The sequence below is a fragment of the Ostrinia furnacalis genome, unplaced genomic scaffold, assembly GCF_004193835.3.
Source record: "Ostrinia furnacalis isolate ACB-3 unplaced genomic scaffold, ASM419383v2 OfSCF7680, whole genome shotgun sequence".
Taxonomy (NCBI): Eukaryota; Metazoa; Arthropoda; class Insecta; order Lepidoptera; family Crambidae; genus Ostrinia; species Ostrinia furnacalis.
The window spans coordinates 69,987-91,805 of NW_021137919.1; the positions used below are offsets into that span (position 1 = coordinate 69,987).

The 21,819-nt window shown below is 42.2% G+C and overlaps 1 protein-coding gene across 1 annotated transcript in view; it reads left to right on the forward strand.

Moving 5' to 3' along the window:
- Positions 1 to 21,819, forward strand: part of LOC114365917 (lysine-specific demethylase phf2) — a 37,491-nt gene that overhangs the window by 11,257 nt on the left and 4,415 nt on the right. The window contains exons 10-20 of the mRNA XM_028322634.1: positions 481 to 603; positions 1,103 to 1,296; positions 2,514 to 2,696; positions 7,281 to 7,507; positions 10,803 to 10,951; positions 12,027 to 12,149; positions 13,557 to 13,716; positions 15,498 to 15,606; positions 17,037 to 17,177; positions 19,250 to 19,365; positions 21,484 to 21,589. Of these exons, the coding sequence (XP_028178435.1) occupies positions 481 to 603; positions 1,103 to 1,296; positions 2,514 to 2,696; positions 7,281 to 7,507; positions 10,803 to 10,951; positions 12,027 to 12,149; positions 13,557 to 13,716; positions 15,498 to 15,606; positions 17,037 to 17,177; positions 19,250 to 19,365; positions 21,484 to 21,589 (1,631 nt within the window). The remainder of the gene's footprint in view (positions 1 to 480; positions 604 to 1,102; positions 1,297 to 2,513; positions 2,697 to 7,280; positions 7,508 to 10,802; positions 10,952 to 12,026; positions 12,150 to 13,556; positions 13,717 to 15,497; positions 15,607 to 17,036; positions 17,178 to 19,249; positions 19,366 to 21,483; positions 21,590 to 21,819) is intronic.

Below are 21,819 nucleotides of genomic sequence, written 5' to 3' on the forward strand. Positions count from 1 at the left end.
AAGATTGTTGATGTCAGCTTTTATTCCCATGATAAAATCTTTGGGAGATTGACACCTTTCTGACATGTGATTGGTAATGTCAACTAGCCTATTGCAAGGCACTATAGTTCCAAAATACTGAACTGTCCTATGCATGACATTGACAGTGGGGCGCCACCGTCAATACCGGATCGCTAGTTAAAATTGTTTGCCATGTGGGAAACCATATAGTTGAACGATGGTAGCGCCCCCCTGTCATTGAGTTTGGTGGGACAGTTCAGCGTGGGTCATCTATACGTGTCAGTTATCTTCTTGAGGTCACCGTTTGCTAAGGCTGAGTTTCACCATCTTATTTTAACTTTATAAACGTCAAAAGTCCATACAAAAACATCGATTATTTTTAAAGTTACTGTCAAAGTAAATGTTGGTGCAAGTCATCAATTTCACAGTTGTGATCTCAAATGTGGAGGACCTACACTTATTTACTGTATGTGTTTACAGACGGACGCAGCGAAGCGAGACAACGTTCCAAAATGCCTCAACTCTGGTCAACTGGTGCGGGAGTTGTGTAAAGAACTCAGGACCCTCGAGAAGCGCTCTGCCAGTGCTGCCAATAAGGACAAGGTAATTTTATAAGTATAATATTGTACATTTTATGTACATACGACAGCACATCAGGCTACCCATTTTTGTAGCAAACTCGCCCCTATTACAACTGCACAAGAACCCACAGTGGTTACGTTGACGTGCCGTCGTCTGTACATTTTTTTTTTGTATAAATATCTAACATCATATTTGTCTGATGATTGAAAAATCCACTCATAAGAGAACAACGGACTTTATTCACTTGGAAGTCGGACACGTGTTAATAAAGTTTGGTGTTACCAGAAAACAAGTATTATGTATTTGAAAAATACATTCGTAGATTCTTGTGAAAAATTATGCATTAATTGATCTGTAAAAGATTAGATTTTTATTGTGAAATTAACCTAAATTGTACGTCTTGCATTATAAGATAAGCTTGCACACTTAAAATGAAAAATTACCTGGTGGTTTACTATTTAATTTTGCTTCAACATATCCCCATCAGTGAACTGACCCTAATCTACCTACTTATTCCCAGGACTTCAAACTCAAAACCACATCTCCCAGCAAGCAGTCTCACTCCCGAAAGCAGCAGAGCGCTAAGAAGTCTCTAAAATTGACACTTCCAAAGCCAATCATGCATATGGCGCAGCCTGCGGAATTGCCTGAAGAAAAAACGTACACCGAAAAGTTCTATGCTGACGGCAAAGAACTGATCTACACTGACACTAGGTGAGTTACGCTATTTTGTACCGTATGCCCTTGTGTTAAGGTCCAAAAGCGACTGTCGTATAATAAGCTGAAGCTTCCCAAGCCAATCAAGCATATGGCGCAGCCCGCGGAATTGCCTGAAGAAAAAACTTACACTGAAAAGTTCTATGCTGACGGCAAAGAATTGATCTACACCGACACTAGGTAAGTCAAGCTTTTCTGAACCTTATTCCTTTGTGTTAAAGTCCAAAAGCAACTATCGTATTATAAGATGGAGCCCAAGGAGTTGCCTGAAGAAAAGGCTTACACCGAAAAGTTCTATGCTGATGGCAAAGAGTTGATTTACACCGACACTAGGTGAGTTAAGCGATTCTGAACCCTATGCCTTTGTGTTAAGATCCAAAAGCGACTATCGTATTATAAGATGGACCCCGCGGAGTTGCCTGAAGAAAAAACTTACACAGAAAAGTTCTATACTGACGGCAAAGAGTTGATCTATACCGACACTAGGTGAGTTACGCTATTCTGAACCCTATGCCTTTGTGTTAAGATCCAAAAGCGACTACCGTATTATAAGATGGACCCCGCCGAGTTGCTTGAAGAAAAAACTACACCGAAAAGTTTTATGCTGACGGCAAAAAACTGATTTCCACCGACACTAGGTGAGTTACACTATTTTGTACCTTTATTCGCTTGATTCAAGTTCGAATAGCGACTATCGCATTATAAGATGGAGCCCAAGGAGTTGCCTGAAGAAAAGACTTACACCGAAAAGTACTATGCTGATGGCAAAGAACTGATCTATACCGACACTAGGTAAGTTAAGCTGTTTAGAACCTTGAGTCCTTGTCTTAGAGTCCAATAACAGCAAAGAGCGGCTCGATAAAGACACCAGGTGAATGCAGGCTGTCACGTTACCTACCGTAACCTTATGCTCTTGTGTTAAGGTCTAAAATGACTCTTTATATCATTATATGTGACTTAGCCACTAGCAGTATTTTCCTTCGTATGAAGGGCGAATATTGCATAACTGACGCTGTCCAAGCCTATCATGTTGGTTACGGTATTTTAAACCATATTCAATTGTCATAAGGCTCAAAATCCACGACTTAACTGTAAAGAGCTGATCTACACCGGTGATCGCTAATCACACTTAGTGAATGCAGCTATTGAACCTTGTGCCCTTTTGATAAGGTCCAAATATGTCTTACTTACGAATTGTTTTTTTTTTCCATCAGGTACATCGCCCAAGACATAAAATACGCCAACGGCCTGCCAGAGACAAAATATGTAGCCGAAGACAAGACCATGCTGCTCCCAGAGAAGTATGCCTACCAGACCTTCGAGGAGCAGCCTTATGTGGAAGGAAACGGGTACTTGGAGCGACCTGATAAGAAAACTGTGCTGAAGATCAAGATGAAGTAAGTTTCAACAGACTATACAATTTTGATGTAAAAGCACTCTTATTAGAACTACGTAAGATACCATGATGTTTAGCTTGTTATGTTGTTGTCTGAGAAAGTTTGTACTAAATACGTTTACTGCAGCCGGAGGATCGAAAAAAAACCAATTAATTTAAAATATATTTAATTAAAAGAAATAAAAAATTACATGAAATTACTTTCTAAGAGATGAAACCTAATCGAAGTCGGATTATGGAATGACAAATTAAATTAAACAATATTGAAAGGAAATAGATTTGCGTCACAGCGCCAAATTGCAATATCGACACTTAGGTATTTTCATACAGAGCGCGCGGCTGCAACCTCAGCGATCTTCTAAGGGTACGGCTACGTAATTCCTCCCCTCTGAGAACGGCGACTATTTTAGCACGTTCAGTGAAAATGTTGCCGGGATGCCCTCTGGATCTTTCTGGATTGGTGGCTGTTGTTCATTTCTTGAAGGCTTCTTGTTACATTTCAGAATGTTGTAGCGCCGGCATGAGATGACGATGATAAGTGCAACTGCACTTAATAGTACTATGTAAAACGGTACAGTCGTGTGGTACAGGGTGTGAAGCTGAGCGTCGTCGATCTTGATCGGAGTCTGCATCATGATTTTGTCTTGTATACTATGTAGTTCTTGCAGGTTGATCGAGTTTAAGTTCATATGAGATGATATCTTGACTTGTCCTTCTACATCAAATGGTATCTCAGTCAGTTTGAGAGGCTGTCCTTTTACCTCATCATTGTCGTTTGTTATAGTGAATTCCGCAGTTTTCAGGTGGCAGCCAACGGGGATGGTGATGAGATAGCTTCCCTGGAGCGTATTGTAGTCTTGTCTTGAACAGATGAGCTGGACCTTGGTGGGATGTGGGAACGACAGGACATAATGCTGGTCGTCCAATTTCTCCATGGCTTCTCTCTTGAGTGTAATTGTTGAAAATTCACAGGTCTCCTTCAGGATTTGGTTAACAATCAGCTCCTGGATGCAGTCAGACTTGGTGCGTAGCTGATGATTTGCAGTGCTTTCACACAGGAACCAGTGGTTTAGCTTCGGACATTCTGTCTCTATGTACATGAATGCGATCTCATTGGTTGCTATGTAGGGATAGGTTGGGATAAGGGCCTGTGCATTTTTATTGGGAACTATTGATAAATGATATAGATTATATACATCCTTGGAGATAATAGGGAATTGAAATATGAATACTATTTGATTTTCTGTATAATATGAACCAGGTTTTATTATTTCATAGTACTGTCTTAGTTCAAGATTAATTATTCGATCGGTTCCATAAATAACTTTAAGTTTACTTATCATTGAATTTAAAACATCTACATCTATCATTGAATGATGTGTGCTAGATGCACGTATAAAAGCTAGACAGTTTTCTAATCTAATTAATTCTTGAGTTAAATCCTCAATATTCTCACTTACAATTACCAATAACTGAGCAAATTTCGCATACTTGATAAGACTGTTTTCTTTATAAGCATCACTATTTAATATTGTTTCGATAGTAGCATTAATCTTATTCTGATTATCTAATAATTGAGTTAGGATATCATTGTGTTTAGACATCCACTCCTTACAAAGACTAATATGATTATTGAATTCAGTTGTAACCTTATCCTGATTGCTTTTAAGAATATTAATTACTTTATTATATTTCTCAGCATCCGTATGATCTAAGTTACCGGTAATGCTTTTTATTACTGAGCCTAGGCCATCTACAATGCCTCTTTTAGCTCTATTCGGTTCTAATGACCTTAGTTGTTTAAGTACCTTGTTGAGTTTGTTGCCTAAATAGTCGATCTGAGTCTCGTACAGTAAGAATGTGTCGTTGAGGTAGGTTTGGGAGTGACATTGACATGGGACTTAGTGGGTTCATTTCGCTGCTGTAAATATATAATATTCAGCTCCTCTTGTACGTATTCTAATGCTTTTTCTATAGTGGGAGGACGCATACAACGAATACGGGAACCTAGGGGTTCCTTCAGTCCGCGGACGTACGCCTGCATAGTAACCTTCTTATATAGATCACGTTTCGCCTGTACGGTCGTAGGTACCGATTCATGTAGAGTCACATACGTCATTATGGTGCTAAACAACGTTTGGCAATGGTCATAGAATTCCTGCGGAGTCCTATTTCCTTGCGTAGCTAATGAGAGGTCGTTGTACAAGGCCGTTTCGTCGCGCTGGTCTGAGAAATTATTAATTAAAGCAGTTCTAATTCCTATCCAATTTTCTGGTATCCCGTTGGAGTTGATGGTACACGCAGCGGTCCCAGTTATCTTATTAAGTATGCCATTCAATAAACATAAGTTAGAGAACTCGCTACCTTGTGAATTACTTATATATTGCGTTACTAGTTGATCGCAAATATTAATGAATCGTGTGAGAATATTAGGGTTCCCGTCGAATTCCGGGACGAGGCGTAAGGCCTTAAAGATTGTGTCCGGGTCGTGCGACATGTCTATATCTCTATTACTGTCTATTCTATATCGGCGAGCCTGTTTCGATTCAGTCTCCCGCGAACTATTAGCTCTAGGATGATAAATCTTGAAGGATTAAGATAAAACACTAGGATAACTAACAATAGAAAGGAAGCAACACGAGATCAATTCAAGTGTACTTACAGGTAAGATTTCATAACTGGTCCTGTTCGTGAATCGAAGGCTGGATTCTCCTCCTTGGTCTGCAGCAGGTCCGTAGATCAGGATACTCGTCGATGGAATCTTGATAGCTTCCCGGGCGACTCGCGACGCGATAGAGAGATTCTAACTTTTACCCTCGCGAACCGGCCCGCGAGTATCCTACCGACTGCGCCAAATACGTTTACTGCAGCCGGAGGATCGAAAAAAAACCAATTAATTTAAAATATATTTAATTAAAAGAAATAAAAAATTACATGAAATTACTTTCTAAGAGATGAAACCTAATCGAAGTCGGATTATGGAATGACAAATTAAATTAAACAATATTGAAAGGAAATAGATTTGCGTCACAGCGCCAAATTGCAATATCGACACTTAGGTATTTTCATACAGAGCGCGCGGCTGCAACCTCAGCGATCTTCTAAGGGTACGGCTACGTAATTTACTGTTAACAACACAGATTGTTTTGTTGCAAAAAAGTACCTATTACAACAGCAAAAGATAATAAAGTATCTTTAATTACCTGAGGCAAATGGAGGATTTAGCCTAAATTCCTTACAGTGGTCAGGCAGGATGGTTCGATGTTCGTATATTTGTTCTATAGTCGCCTCAACGACGGTACCAATATCATAAATGCACAAGTGACTGTCGTTACCTTTTCACGTTTAAACCATTGGACTGATTAAATGAGGGCTATCGTTTTAGCGCTCACCAGTTAGCGCCACTGTAGAGTAAGGTCCTGTCACTTGCTAGTAGCGAAGACAGTGGCGCCAACTGGTGAGCGCTCAAGTGGTAGGAGGACTATCGCATTTGCACTCATCAAAATGGCGCCACTGTAGAGTAAGGTCCTGTCAATCGCCAGGGGTGCCAACTGTTAAGTATAAAAACGATAGCCCTCATTGAATTTAGTTTGGGTAATACTCTCTTCTTCCTCGGTCCCTCACTGATGAGGATCGCGACCACATGTAGTGTTCTTCCACAGACTGCGGTCATAAGCTATGTGCACCGTCTTCCTCACCGCGTCTGACCATTTCGTCGGTGCTCTTTCACTTGTCCCGAGATAATTTGGTGTTTGGTGGTTTGGTGGATAGTCGGCCGTTTGGTGTAGTGGTTCAGAACGGACTACTATGCCGAGAGGTCCCGGGTTCGATTCCCGGCCGGGCAGAAATTGAAATGATGAATTTTAATTTCTGTGACGGGTCTGGGTGTTACTATGTATAATATGTATGTATTTAAAAAAAAAAGTATATAAGTAGTATATCCGTTATGGTGGCCATACACGTTAGGGTTTGCATGATGGTTTTGACCGTACATGCTTAACCGACATGCAAACCCTAGCGTGTATGTTATAAAACTGTACAGTTATTGGTGCGTGTACATGCAACCTAACGAATATCAAAAAAGATATTTTTGCCGCTCGGTTATGTTTGCGCACATGCATAACCGAGCGTGCGTGCGCCCTCATGCTTGCATGCACAGTTTTCTCTGTCTCCTATAGTCTGTGGCAGTGAATGGTGGTGAATATTTAAGACACTCATGTGTTCTCCTTGTTGCAAGAAATCTTAATGTTACTGCTAGGTTTGGGCTTTGCGTTGATAGATCACTATGTCAGTCAGTCAGTCACCTTTGAGTTAAATAAATTTAGATTGTACATGCAAACCCTAACGTGTGTGTGCTATAGATAACACGGTTATACCTGTCGGTTAAGCATGTACGGTCGTAACCATCATGCAAACCCTAACGTGTATGGCCACCATTAAGCTAGCACCCATAACACAAGCATATTAATTGCTTACTTTGGGGCTAGATGGCGCTGTGTGAGATTGTCCAAAGATATTTATATTTATTTATTTATTTATTAATTTGTTTCCCCAGAAACTAGCTAACCGTTTGTTATCATTCCAGCAACGCTCCGTCCCCTCGGCCAGAGCCGCCGCCGCCATACAGCGGGGCGGAGCACTCCATTCTCAAATCGCACCTAGTCCGCGACCGACCGGCTTTGAAACCGCTCCACCAGTGGACCATCTCCAAGAAGGACATAGGAGACTACCACGAGGAGCAGATCCTGTTTACCAATGAGAACTTACATGCTAACATGAGGATCGACTCGCAGGAGATCAACTATGGGCCTGGTGAGTTACTGTTTTGTACCGTTTCGACGAAGTTAGCCGAGTAGTGGAGTCGGACACTTCGTGTTCAAACTTCCGAACGCTTCAAGAGTTGGCAACAATCGGAAGTCGAGCGATGAGAGACAAGGTTGCTCGAAGTGAAAAGAAGTGCATGTTCATATTGTCTACTTCGGCCAACTACGCGAGTAGAGTGTAATACACTTCCACTAGCAAACCACCTTCAAGGGATCCTGTTATCTATGAGAACCTGAGGATTGACTCGCAGGATATCAATTTATAGGCCTGGTAAGTTACTGTTTTAAAACCAGTGACGTGGAGCTCTCAATTCGCACCAGCAGGGTTACTCCAAAAAACGTTATCCAAAGTTTCGAATGTTGCCATCTCTCTCACGCAAAGCGAGATGCTAGCATGAGCGATAGTGACAGATAGACCCGAAACTACGTACACAGCATTTCAGAGTAGCCCTTCTGTCCAAACTTGGCGGCGCACTGTAGCAGACGAGGCGAAGAAAATCGGCAAGACTTGGAGCGAGATCAAACGCGAAGCTCATGACCGAACGCGATGGAGGACTGTTGTGGACGCCCTCTGCCCCATCTAGGGGACATAGGACCTTAAGTCAAGTAAGTCAAGCCTTTTGGTCCGCGACCAGCCGACTCTCAAGCCGCTCCACCAGTGGACCATCTCCAAGAAGGACATAGGAGATTATCATGAGGAGCAGATCCTGTTCACCAATGAGAACTTACACGCCAACATGAGGATCGACTCGCAGGAGATCAACTATGGGCCTGGTGAGTTACTGTTTTGAAGCCACTTCCACTAGTAGACCATCTCCAAGAAAGACATCGGATTTTATCATGAGGACAGATCCTGTTCACTAATAAGAACCAGAGGATTTACTCGCAATATATCAATTTATGAGCCTGGTAAGTCACTGTCTTAAAACAACTTCTACAGCGGCGTGGAGCTCTCGATCCTCAAGTCGCACCAGCAGGGTTCCTCCAAAAAACTGTTTCCAAAGTTTCGAATGTTGCCATCCCTCTCACTCAAAGCGAGAAGCCAGCGTGAGCGACGGTGACAGATAGACCCGAAATTACGTACACACTGTAGCAGACGAGGCGAAGAAAATCGGCAAGACTTGGAGCGAGATCAAACGCGAAGCTCAAGACCGAACGCGATGGAGGACTGTTGTGGACGCCCTCTGCCCCATCTAAGGGACATAGGACCTTAATGCCTGTTTTCACCATCAATCCCTAATTTTTAAGTGACCTCTATGGTAACGCATAAACAGGAATTTTGTTTTCATAGGGGTCACTTAAAAATTAGGGATTGTTGGTGAAAACGGGCGTAAGTCAAGTAAGTCAAGCCTTCTGGTCCGCGACCGGTCTGCTATCAAGCCGCTCCACCAGTGGACCATCTCCAAGAAGGACATAGGAGATTATCATGAGGAGCAGATCCTGTTCACCAATGAGAACTTACATGCTAATATGAGGATTGACTCGCAGGAGATTAACTATGGACCTGGTGAGTTACTGTTTTGTACCTACACTACTGGCTTTTTGATTCGTCGAAGTTAGCCGAGTAGTGTAGTCGGACACTTCGTGTTCCAACTTCCGAACGCTTCAAGACTTGGTAACAATCGAAAGTCGACCGAGGAGAGGCGAGGTAGCTCGAAGCGAAGTGAAGCATGTCCTCACTATCTACTTCGGCCAAATACACGAGTAGTGTGGTTGAAGTATTAAAGCCACTTCCACTAGCAAACCACCTTCAAGGGACCCTGTTCATCTATGAGAATCTGAGGGTTGACTTGCACGAGACCAATTTATGGAACCTGGTAAGTCGCTCTCTTAAAACCACTTCCACAGCGGCGTGGAGCTCTCGATTCTCAATTCGCACCAGCAGGGTTACTCCAAAAAACTGTTTCCAGAGTTTCGAATGTTGCCATCCCTCTCACTCAAAGCGAGAAGCCAGCGTGAGCGACGGTGACAGATAGACCCGAAATTACGTACACACTGTAGCAGACGAGGCGAAGAAAATCGGCAAGACTTGGTGCAAGATCAAACGCGAAGCTCAAGACCGAACGCGATGGAGGACTGTTGTGGACGCCCTCTGCCCCATCTAGGGGACATAGGACCTAAGTCAAGTAAGTCAAGCCTTCTGGTCCGCGACCGGTCTGCTCTCAAGCCGCTCCACCAGTGGACCATCTCCAAGAAGGACATAGGAGATTATCATGAGGAGCAGATCCTGTTCACCAATGAGAACTTACACGCTAACATGAGGATCGACTCGCAGGAGATTAATTATGGGCCTGGTGAGTTACTGTTTTGTACCGTTTCGACGAAGTTAGCCGAGTAGTGTAGTTGGACTTTCAACTTCCGAACGCTTCAAGACTTGGTAACAATCGAAAGTCGACCGAGGAGAGGAGAGTTAGCTCGAAGCGAAGTGAAGCATGTCCACACTATCAGCTTCAGACAACTACGCGAGTAATGTGGTTAAAGTATTAAAGCCATTTCCACTAGTAAACTATCTCCAAGGAATTATAATTTAATCGTTTTCAACAATGAGTACCTGAAGATTGACTCGCAGGATATCAATTTATAGGCCTGGTAAGTTACTGTTTTAAAACCAGTGACGTGGAGCTCTCGATTCTCAATTCGCACCAGCAGGGTTACTCCAAAAAACGTTATCCAAAGTTTCGAATGTTGCCATCCCTCTCACTCAAAGCGAGATGCCAGCAGGAGTGACGGTGACAGATAGACCCGAAACTACGTATACAGCGTTATGAGTAGCCCTTCTGTCCAAACTTGGAGGCGCACTGTAGCAGAGGCGTTACCAATTTTGAGGCGAATATAGCTTATATATTGGGTTATTCGAAATCCGAGAAATGCCGGTTCGAAGTCCACCTCTTCTGGACTTTTGTAGTTGACAATATTGACGTGATAAAGCATACAAGTCTGAAACACATCTGAAGTCTCCCTGATGTTTGATGTCACAAAAGCATCTTAATATTCCTTTAAAACAAATCAAGCCATATGAGAAAAAAAGATAAGAGACAATGGCTGCGTTCAGCTGATAATTAGCATTGATAGAATTTGCTAGCAAAATGGCGATTGCAATGGCAACCGCCGAAAACTAGCATGTTTTCGGCTAGGACACGTTTGCTAAACTTCAAAAGTGACGTATCTCGTACATTTTTTTGACTGTGACAGCACTTACCGCTAGCTAGCGCTATTTTCCGCCAAAAGCCCCCAATGTCTCCCAGATATTACTCATATTAATTTAATATTTCTGCATCCTTCAGGCATGTACTCCGCGGAGGACATCCAGCCGGACTACCAGTACTCGGAGACGGCTAAACCAGGTTCATACCAGCCGGAGTACACCTACCCGCACGAATACGTGGAAACCTACCCGCGGTATGATGAGCACGCGCCGCCGCCTGTGCACCAGGTACACAACTTTACTGTATTTCAGCACATATTACACTTAACCCATTCACAAACGATGCTTGCTTAAGTGAAGCAGAAACGCTATGCGAAGTCGAACGTAGCGTTGATTGTGATTGGTTCGAGTTTGTCACTCCGCCACTGAATTATTGTCATTTGTCTATGAATAGGTTTTTGGGACCTGTGAGACCTCATAGTAATGTTTGTGAATACGGGTGTTACACGGAAACAGCATATGCGCGTACGCCTCTTTTTTATTCCTTTCTGTCTCTTACCGAATTTGATTAATTTCGCTAAAGTAAAACCTGGAAAAGGTGAAATAGGAGATATTACAATCCGGTCAAGTTAACTGCCCACTGCAACGAGATCCTATTCAGCATATGCCGTGGCCCGTGGCCCATGGTGACGAAGGCCACGACGCTGGTTTTCAATGTCCCCCATGACTGAGGGTCACGTTCTATTTATAAAATGCTGTAGTCTACTCTGACACGAATTTGTTCAGTAAAACTATAATATCCGGGCCTTTTCAAGGCGAAAGTGATCGGCGCTTACAGGGCAGATATGTACCATTCTAAACAGCATCTCACTTAACATCAGGCGCGATTGCGTTCAAATACCTGCCTTGTTTTGCATAAGAAACCTTTTTTTTTCTTTATTTGTATAGAGACTAATGAGGGTTTTCGCGATTTAAAAATCCGCCAGATGGCAATACGTAGACGGGAGGTCCAAATGCTGCGTGATTGGTTATTTTTGACATGACATTGACAGATATGTCAAAATCCACCAATTACGCAGCATTTGGACCTCCCGTCTACGTATTGCCATCTGGCGGATTTTTAAATCGCGAAAACCCTCATTAAATAGTACTTACAAATTTTATTGTGTACAATCGCTGGTAGGGCCCAAAAGAAAGGAGACATGTAAAGTGCCCCATAAGGGCTACCTTTTCTTTTTTTATTATTTTCTATTGACGTTCATAAGTGCCACTTGTGGTCTAAACTGAATAAATGTTTTTGATTTTGATTTTGATTGTACGCAGATGAACAAGAACTAAAATAAACATCGACGTTTTCCCACAGCAAGCAAGCTATAGCAACGTCCCCAGTGCGCCGGCGCAACCAGAGCAGAATAACGGCGCCTACCACGCCCCGCTGCCGTCCTACGACGCCGCCATTGCGCAGCAGTATGCCAGCGTCACTTACGTAAGTTGTGGGGCGTTTGTGGGCCGTGTGACACGTATGAGACACGGTGGAACGTGTATAAGACTGTAGACATCTACTAGACCAGGGATGGCGAACCTTTATGAAGCAACGTGCCACTTTTCTAAAAACCATTTTGATGTAATCGTAGACGTGCCACTTAATGCTAGCAATGAGGGGGCATTGTACAAGTGGCGCCACTGGCTACTGACAGTACCTTGCTCTACAGTGGCGCCAATTGATGAGGGCAAATACGATACGGTAAACGAACTAAAGTCCCTGACATAGCCCGACGGATTAGCAAGCTGAAGTGGCAGTGGGCAGGGCACATAGTACGCAGAACGGCCGATGGGGCAGCAAGGCTCTGGAATGGAGGCCGCGTACCGAAAAACATAGCGTGAGACGTCCACCCACAAGATGGACCGACGACCTGATAAAGGTAGCAGGAAAGTGCTGGATGCGGGCCGCTATCAACCGTGCGATGTGGAAGTCATTGAGGGAGGCCTATGTTCAGCAGTGGACGTCCTGTGGCTGAAATGATGAAATACGATAGACCTCATTCAAAACTATTTTATTTCATCGTGAATTTTGAAGTGATTGGTGGCGTGCTCTAAATATTGCGGCGCGTGCCATCAATGGCACGCGTGCCATTGGTTGCCATCCCTGTACTAGAAAACCTAGCGCGCTATGTAAGCGCTGAGATCTGATGTAGGCGATCACAGATCACAGAAACTAAAGGGAGATGTGACAAGGGGGCGGGGCCGGTGTCGCAACAATATGCCCAAAAACAGAACACATTTCTAGTGAAATCAATGATGTCAGCAGCGACGTCATAATAGAAACAGTTTACGTTGCTTGCGTAGTACTAAAGATTATTCGAACGTTGAGTACTGATACCGCAGTGGATAATGAGAACATATTTTGATTTCTTTGTGTGTGTGAATTTCAAATGCGACACTGAGTTTCGAACTCAGCGCATTAGTTGGCATCTCTTTTTATATCTATGCAGGCGATGCATATTCAAGACTTTTCGATATCTCATAAGTACGAACGGAGCTGAAGACGCATCGGGCACGAATCACTGGAATATGAATTAAAATGAAATTCTTTTGAATTTATGAGTGTGCCGTATAATCCCGAACCAGAAATTTTAAATTATATCGACACGTTTTTTTTTTACAATATTATATCAATTAACAAAATGATGTGTTAGAAATCATTATTTGCAAAACGGACGCGTGTGTAATAAAAACGCTTTACTTTAATTATATCTTTTCACTCCACTATGATGGATCTGCATTAATATTTTAGTCAAGATTACACACTGTTTTATTGTTCTCTCGCTACGAATACTTGCTGAGTATACATAGGTTAATATGAGTATTTTTAATGTAAACTTTGTACCCACAGACAAATTCAGAGCCCAAAGCGGTTCGTCGCTCAGAGCGGCCGGTGCGACGACGCGTATCTAACACTTACGACTATGAAGATGGAGACCTTTACATAGACGATGCGCCCGCGCCGCGCCGCCGTCGCGCGCCCAAGCACAAAACTCACCATTCGCACGCAGGTAATAAGGGTGGTTCGTTTCAGCCAAATGACGTCCACTGCTGGACAAAGGCCTCCCCCAAGGTTTTCCACAATGAACGGTCCTGCGCTGCCCGCATCCAGGCTCTTCCCGCGACCTTTACCAGATCGTCGGTCCACCTAGTAGGAGGCCTGCCCACGCTACGTTTTCCAGCCCGTGGTCGCCACTCGAGAACTTTCCTGCCCCAACGGCCATCGTCTCTACGAGCTATGTGCCCCGCCCACTGCCACTTGATTTTAGCAATTCTGCGAGCTATGTCGGTTACTTTGGTATATATAATAAGGGTGGTATTAAATAAATAATAAATAAATAAATAATAAATATCCTTGGACATTTTACACTGCGCTTCTAGTCCCAAACTAAGCAAAGCTTGTACTATGGGTACTAGACAACGGATATAAACATACTTAAATACTTTTTTTTTTTTTAAAATACATACTTATTATACATACATAGAAAACACCCAGTCCAATACAAACAAATATCTTCATGCACACAAATGTTTGTACTGTGCGGGAGTCGAACCCGCTACCTCCGGAATAGTTGTCCGTTTCGAACCACTACACCAAACGGCCGACAATGACAACGTGTAGACTGTGTGTGAATAGGAGTGGTTTTGCTACAATAATGTCAGATGTTCATGGACGATGAGCACCGCGCGTCCGCCCAAGCACAAAACTCACCATTCGCACGCAGGTAATAAGGATGATATTGCAACAACTGCGACAATGAAGACGGGGCTTATACATAGACAAGCCCAATACAAGACTCTCACTCGCAGGTAAAAGGGTGGGTGGTATTGCAATGACAGTTTGTAGACTGATGGGTGGACTGTTCTTGTAATAGAGGTGATTTTGCAACGACTATGTCTGATATACATCGAAGCGCCCGCGCCGCGCCGCCGTCGAGCGCCCAAGCACAAAACTCACCACTCGCACGCAGGTAATAAGGGTGGTATTGCTATAACAGTGTTTAATTTGACGGGTAAACTGTTCTTACAATAGGAGTGGTTTGCTACAATAATGTCAGATGTTCATTGACGATGAGCACCGCGCGTCCGCCCAAGCACAAGACACCACTCGCACGCAGGTAATAAAGGATGATATTGCAACAATTACGACAATGAAGACAGGGCTTATACATAGACGATGCGCCCGCGCCGCGCCGCCGTCGAGCGCCCAAGCACAAAACTCACCACTCGCTCGCAGGTAATAAGGATGATATTGCAACGACAGCGTCTGTGTACATCGATACGCGGTAAATAAGACGGTCGTGTTCCTGCAATGAAGACTGAATGGCCTGGTGATAAAATACATTTTTACCAAAATGCAGAAGCTTCTGGCCTGCTGCATCTCACATGGAAAGTGATAATCAGGTCTAAGGTTCTCTAACTACACGCGGACTCCTTAACCACAGAGAAATTATCTAACTCCCGACTGTTAATCCTGTAAAAAAAGAAATGGCAATGTTTCAGATAAAATAGTCATGCGGGCTTATAGAATTAACTTTACCACCAACCAAACCGAGCGGAAAACTAGCCCTCAGTCTCACTGGGAATCGAACTTGAGACCCCTGGGTTTGATCTTCTTGTCGTGTCGACAACAAACCTATACAGTATCAGCTCAAAACTCGGCTAAAAGAGTGGTGTTGTCAGTAGCATTCATTAAATCTTCCTGCGTGGGTTAATGAGCTGAGACAAGTGATTGTTCCACTATACCACAAAGGCAGTTATTTATTCTCTAATAAACATTATTTCTCCGCAGCATCAAACAGCGGCGGCGCGAGCTACCGCGCGCGGCCGGCGCCGGCCAACGGCATCGAATCGCTCATCCAGGCCTCCGTGCTGGCCGAGGAGGAGCCCGGGAGCGCCACGTGAGTTCAATTAAATTATAATTAGTATGTGCTCTGCGTAGGACGTCCACCTACTAGGTGGACCGACGACCTCATAAAAGTAGCAGGAAGGCGCTGGATCCAGGCCACTACCAACCGGAAATTGTGGAAATCATTGGGGGAGGCCTATGTTAAGCAGTGGACATCATATGGCTGATATGATGATGTTGGTGATTAGTATGTGGGCCCTTTAAGCGCACTGATGCCCGTTTTCACCATCAATCCCTAATTTTTAAGTGACCCCTATGAAAACAAAAGGCCTGTTATGTGTGTTACCATAGTGGTCACTTAAAAATTAGGGATTGATGGTGAAAACGGACATTACACACGTCCCATATACAGCTTGCCCTACCAGTGTTGATATGATGATATTATTGTCTGAGATTAGTGCTGAAATTTGTTAGTTAGATTGAGTCCAATGCAGTTTTTTGTATCGCAAGATTTACATAATAAATTAGTATGATTTAATGTGCCATCAAATTGTAGGTTTAGCGCATAACTGTGACGCCATATTTTGTCAGTCAATCCTCTCGTATAGCTCCCGTACCACAAAAACTGACTCGGTTAGACCTTTATTTTTTATACTTTTAACAACTTCACGACTATAAAATACGTGGCTTACACTGCAGGCTTAAATCTTAGACCTAGTTCAGATACAGCGGAATCCGCGCGGTTGCTGGGCAGTTCTCGCACTGTTTGCATCGAACAAACTGCGCGGGCGCGTGTCTAAGAGGTCATCCATAAAGTACGTCACACGTAAAGAGGGGGGGAGGGGGTTGACAAAGTGTGACATAGTGTGACAAGGGATGAGAGGGGTCCTAAGTTTCGTGACATCACATTTCAATTGTTTCAAATATTTGCATGCTATTGTTGATGGCTGGATAGGTGATCATATTTTGTTATTTTCGACCTTCTGTACACCCTATTCAAAGACAAATAAATATTTCTATTTCTATTTGATATAATGTTGATTTCATAAAAAAAGTACTTAATTTAAATGGAATTAAAAGTAATTTCGGAACTGCTGTTAATTTAATAATTTTTCGATGTGAAATTGCAAAACATGTGACGTCACANGTACTTAATTTAAATGGAATTAAAAGTAATTTCGGAACTGCTGTTAATTTAATAATTTTTCGATGTGAAATTGCAAAACATGTGACGTCACACTAGGGAGGGGGGGGGTCTCAGAAATGTGACCACCTGTGACAAGGACGGAGGGGGGGGGGGTCAAAAAATCATGAAATTCGTGTGACGTACTTTATGGATGGCCCCTAAATAACACCTTAAGCTCCATCACCAATCAAGAGATATTGTTCTACATAGGTTTTCTAGATCTAACTTATATGCTCTCAAGAGTCAAGTGAATCTGTGTCCAGAAGTAGTATTAAACCCTAAAATTCCTTCTCCAGTGAGGACGCAGCAGTAGCAGGCATGCTAAGCATCAGCGAGCGGTACAGCGCGCCGGCGCGCGCCTTTGGGCTGGCCGCCGACGCGCCCGCCGAGCCCGCGCCGGCGTCCGCCGACCCCGCCGCCGCCGAACCGCCGGACAGGTAAAAACTACTTTATGACCTACTAGCTTTCCGCCCGCGGCTTCGCCCGCATGGAATTTTGTCTGTCACAGAAAAACTTTATCGCGCGCGTCCCTGTTTCAAAAACCGGGATAAAAACTATCCTATGTTCTTTCCCGGGACTCAAACTATCTCTATGCCAAATTTCATCAAAATCGGTTGCGAGGTTTAAGCGGACAGACAGACAGACAGACAGAGTTACTTTCGCATTTATAATATTAGTTGGGATAGTCTTTTTCACGTAAGATGATTCGTATGACGTTTCGAGTTTGAAAGTTATAGAGATGTCACATAACTAAACCATAGCGATTTATCTATCGATTTTTTTCTAAGAGTTAGTAAAACCTACTTTTAGAGAAATATTTTGTATAGGTGTTATTAACAAAAAACATGTTTTTTTAATTACAAATATTATTGTAACATTTTTTTATTGATAACTAGCTGACCCGGCGAACTTCGTACCGCCTTAGCGTAGAGATTTTCTTAATATTTTTTTCCGTAAGAACCATCCTTGGACTTCCACAAACATTTAAAAAAAAGAATTATCGAAATCGGTTCAGCCGTTCACACGTGATGCCGTGACAACGCGAAACGGGTTTCATTTTTATATATATATATAGATATTCAAATTCCATAGAGTTCATGTTCAAAAAAACGATCCCTAAAAAGTACTGGTTCTATTTCTTTAAATTAAAAACTATTAATTTATTTTCAATGCGTTTATTAAAGTCAACAATCAAAAATAAAGTTGATTTTTGTGATGTTTTTAATAACTAAGTATTCACTGCAATCGATTAATGAACCGCGGAAATAATCGATTTTGTTATACAACAAATACCCCAGCACTAAATCTATTCCGTTTCACACATTGCGTACATTATATAAAAAATATTTTTACATCGTATTTAATTAAAATATTATCAATAGACTCAGATTTTACTATACACGGTGTTAGGTAAATGGGTATATGAGCCGACACTAGCCCATGTTAACATGGGCATATAAATGGTATAGTGAAGTCAGAAAATTGATATCTTCATTTTAATTAATTTAATTTTCATACAAATCGGATTTTATAAAATTTATTTTGTATGAAAATTAAAAAAGTTAAAATGGTGATATCAAATTTCTGACTTCACTATACCATTTATATGGCCATACTAACATGGGCTAGTGTCGGCTCATATACCCATTTACCTAGCACCCTGTATAGTAAATTATACTTCAACCACATCAACGCGTGCAGATCGCCATCGCCGGCGCGATCACGGCGCGAACATAGGCCAATGACAGGTCGCGAGACCTGTCATTGGCCTATGATCGCGGCTGTACGCGTTGTTGTGGTTGAAGCTTTAGAAGAAAACTAAGGAGAAAATTATCGTGAAAGTGATACACAGTTACATTTTCATTTGGAAAAACCTCAGACGATTTTATAAACTTGCACAAACTTCTTAACATTTTGTAGATACAAACCAATTAGTCACGGTGATATTACGGCTTTGAAATCGAAATGTCGCTCTTTTTACTATAGTTATATCGTTTGTATAGTGGGTTTTGAATTTATTTATTAACCATAATAATAAAAGAAAATAAATAAATAAAAAATTACGGGGAAATCTTGGCTTGTATTTTATTTAGTCGTAAGTGATTCGACAACCTTATAAAGGTTGCAGGAAGGCGCTGGAAGCAGGCCCCTACCAACCGGTCATGTGGAAAGCATTGGGGGAGGACTAGGTTTAGCAGTGGACGTCCTGTGGCTGAAATGATGATGATAGAAGAAAAACCTGGAATCCAACCTCAAGAGGAAAGCATTTTTACCTTCCGACTACTGCAACACAATCTTCGAATTCCTCCTATGTTTTTCTGATTAATTTCGTTGCGGATCCAATGACAGTTTAACTTTCCTCCGGGACAAACTTGACCTTCACTGGTTGGGTTTCTATTGGCGGTCAAGCTGTGTGTACACAGGAGTTGCAGCGGTGGGAATAGTCCCGTACTGCAACACATTGTCGTCTGTATATCCCTAAACAAGTTGTAACGTATCGTTGTTCCAGTGGCACGCCGTCAAGCAGCAAGCGCACGCGAAAAGCCGCTGCAGCGGCGAGCAGCGCTGACGAGGACTTCGACGAGGAGGACGTCATCAAGGAGGTGCACCGCGACGAGGAGTACGGTCAGTGGGCACACGATAGCACTCCTAAACACTGGGGTGTCTTATGTACTTGTAATAAGCGTTGTTTTGCAACTATAGTTCATTTCACCTAAGATGATCCGTAAATGACACTTCAAGGTTATCCATATTACGCATACTACACTCGCGAGCAAAACTATGGAATCACTTACATGAAGTTGTTTCCACGCGATCTTGTCTACTAACGAATTTGTTAGTAACAAAAAAAGTGGCACCATTTTAAAGATTAAACTTTTAACTTTAAATTGATACCAAATTTATTTAAATCACATCAGTATTTAAAAAGATATCCCGGTTAATGTGAAAAAGTAAGGAAAAAGACATGTATCAACTCTTTGATACGTCGCGAGTTGCGGCCTATTTACCCCCTAAAAAAGCACGTGTTTTCGGATTTTGCTTTTACACGTGGATCCTTACACATCTCCGCTTCTTTTGACACTTTACCTGGGATTCTACACCTTCAGAAGCAGCACAAATCGTTGCACTATTGCAAGAAGAGCTCAGCCAGCAGGCTGTCGCACGTCAGCTCCACATAAGCCAGTCCTGGGTTTCGAAAGTTTTAAGACGCTTTCGGGAGACTGGTGGCTTTATCCCGAGACCAAGTTCTGAACAGCACCGGTGCACATCGCAGAGGGATGACCGTTTTTTCATGTCAACCTCTTATGGAATCACTTACATGAAGTTGTTTCCACGCGATCTTGTGTACTAACGAATTTGTTAGTAACAAAAAAAGTGGCACCATTTTAAAGATTAAACTTTTAACTTTAAATTGATACCAAATTTATTTAAATCACATCAGTATTTAAAAAGATATCCCGGTTAATGTGAAAAAGTAAGGAAAAAGACATGTATCAACTCTTTGATACGTCGCGAGTTGCGGCCTATTTACCCCCTAAAAAAGCACGTGTTTTCGGATTTTGCTTTTACACGTGGATCCTTACACATCTCCGCTTCTTTTGACACTTTACCTGGGATTCTACACCTTCAGAAGCAGCACAAATCGTTGCACTATTGCAAGAAGAGCTCAGCCAGCAGGCTGTCGCACGTCAGCTCCACATAAGCCAGTCCTGGGTTTCGAAAGTTTTAAGACGCTTTCGGGAGACTGGTGGCTTTATCCCGAGACCAAGTTCTGAACAGCACCGGTGCACATCGCAGAGGGATGACCGTTTTTTCATGTCAACCTCTATAAAATCGTCATTTGACTGGTATCGACGTCCAGCAAGAGCTCAGAAATGTTCGTAGGATAGCTGTTAGCAAGTGGACAGTTCGTCTAAGATATAAGCAATAGAATTTGACTCCAAAAAGGCCTACCACGGGCTCGAAACTGACGGCAGGTCACCGATAAGCACGCTTTCAATTTGCTGACTCCTGTAGGTCTAGGATGCGCGGCGCAATAAGCGTTTATCGCACCATTTTATCGATTTTATGCGATAAGCCCATACGTTTGTCGACTAATATAGGCATAAGCTTGGAAATAAATGAATAAAAATAAATCATCAATAAGATTCTATTACGGCGCGCATCCTAGCCCGGTTGACGTCAAAATGTCAGGGGCAGAATCACAAAAAAATTACTCGGATATCTATCTAGCTTGGACATTCGTAGTTTTGTCTGAATAGGCTCCGGAGAACACTATTTGTAGTTGACAGAGCCCTACATAATCCACATTAGTTCAATCTTCCTAATTGTTGTTCCTGATTAAAATAATGTTATGGGTCAAGTTCCCATTATTTGTGTCAGACGTTTAGCTATTTCATGTGCTTATACAGGGTGTTAGGTAAATGGGTATATGAGCCGACACTAGCCCATGTTAACATGGACATATAAATGGTATGGTGAAGTCAGAAATTTGATATCATCATTTTAATTTTTTAAATTTTCATACAAAATAAATTTTATAAAATCCGATTTGTATGAAGAATAAAATAATTAAAATGAAGATATCAATTTTCTTACTTCACCACACCGTTTATATGTATAACCATGTTAACATGGGCTGGTGTCGGCTCATATACCCATTTACCTAACACCCTGTATGCACCTACCTATAGATTAAAAAAAAACTAAAGAAATGGGATTAATAAATTAGTATGTTTCCAGTATATCCATCCCTGGAGATGAGCTCGGACGAGGACGAGGAATGGACGACGACGCGGCGGAGACGCAACTCCAGGAACAGGGGAGACAGCAAATCCAAAAACGAAAAGTGAGTTAAAGCTTTGACTTTCTTTTTAGTTTTATACAGTGTGAGTCACGTTAAAGTGTACATATGAAAATAGATGAAACTAGACCTATTTTTATCGACAAAAAAGAGGTCAAAAATTTTTTGAGATTTTTTTTTAATTTTTTAAAGAATTTTTTTTCTTCAAATTACTTATTGTAAAGAAAACGTAATAACTTTTAAACTAAGCGGTATATCCTGATAAAATAAAAACA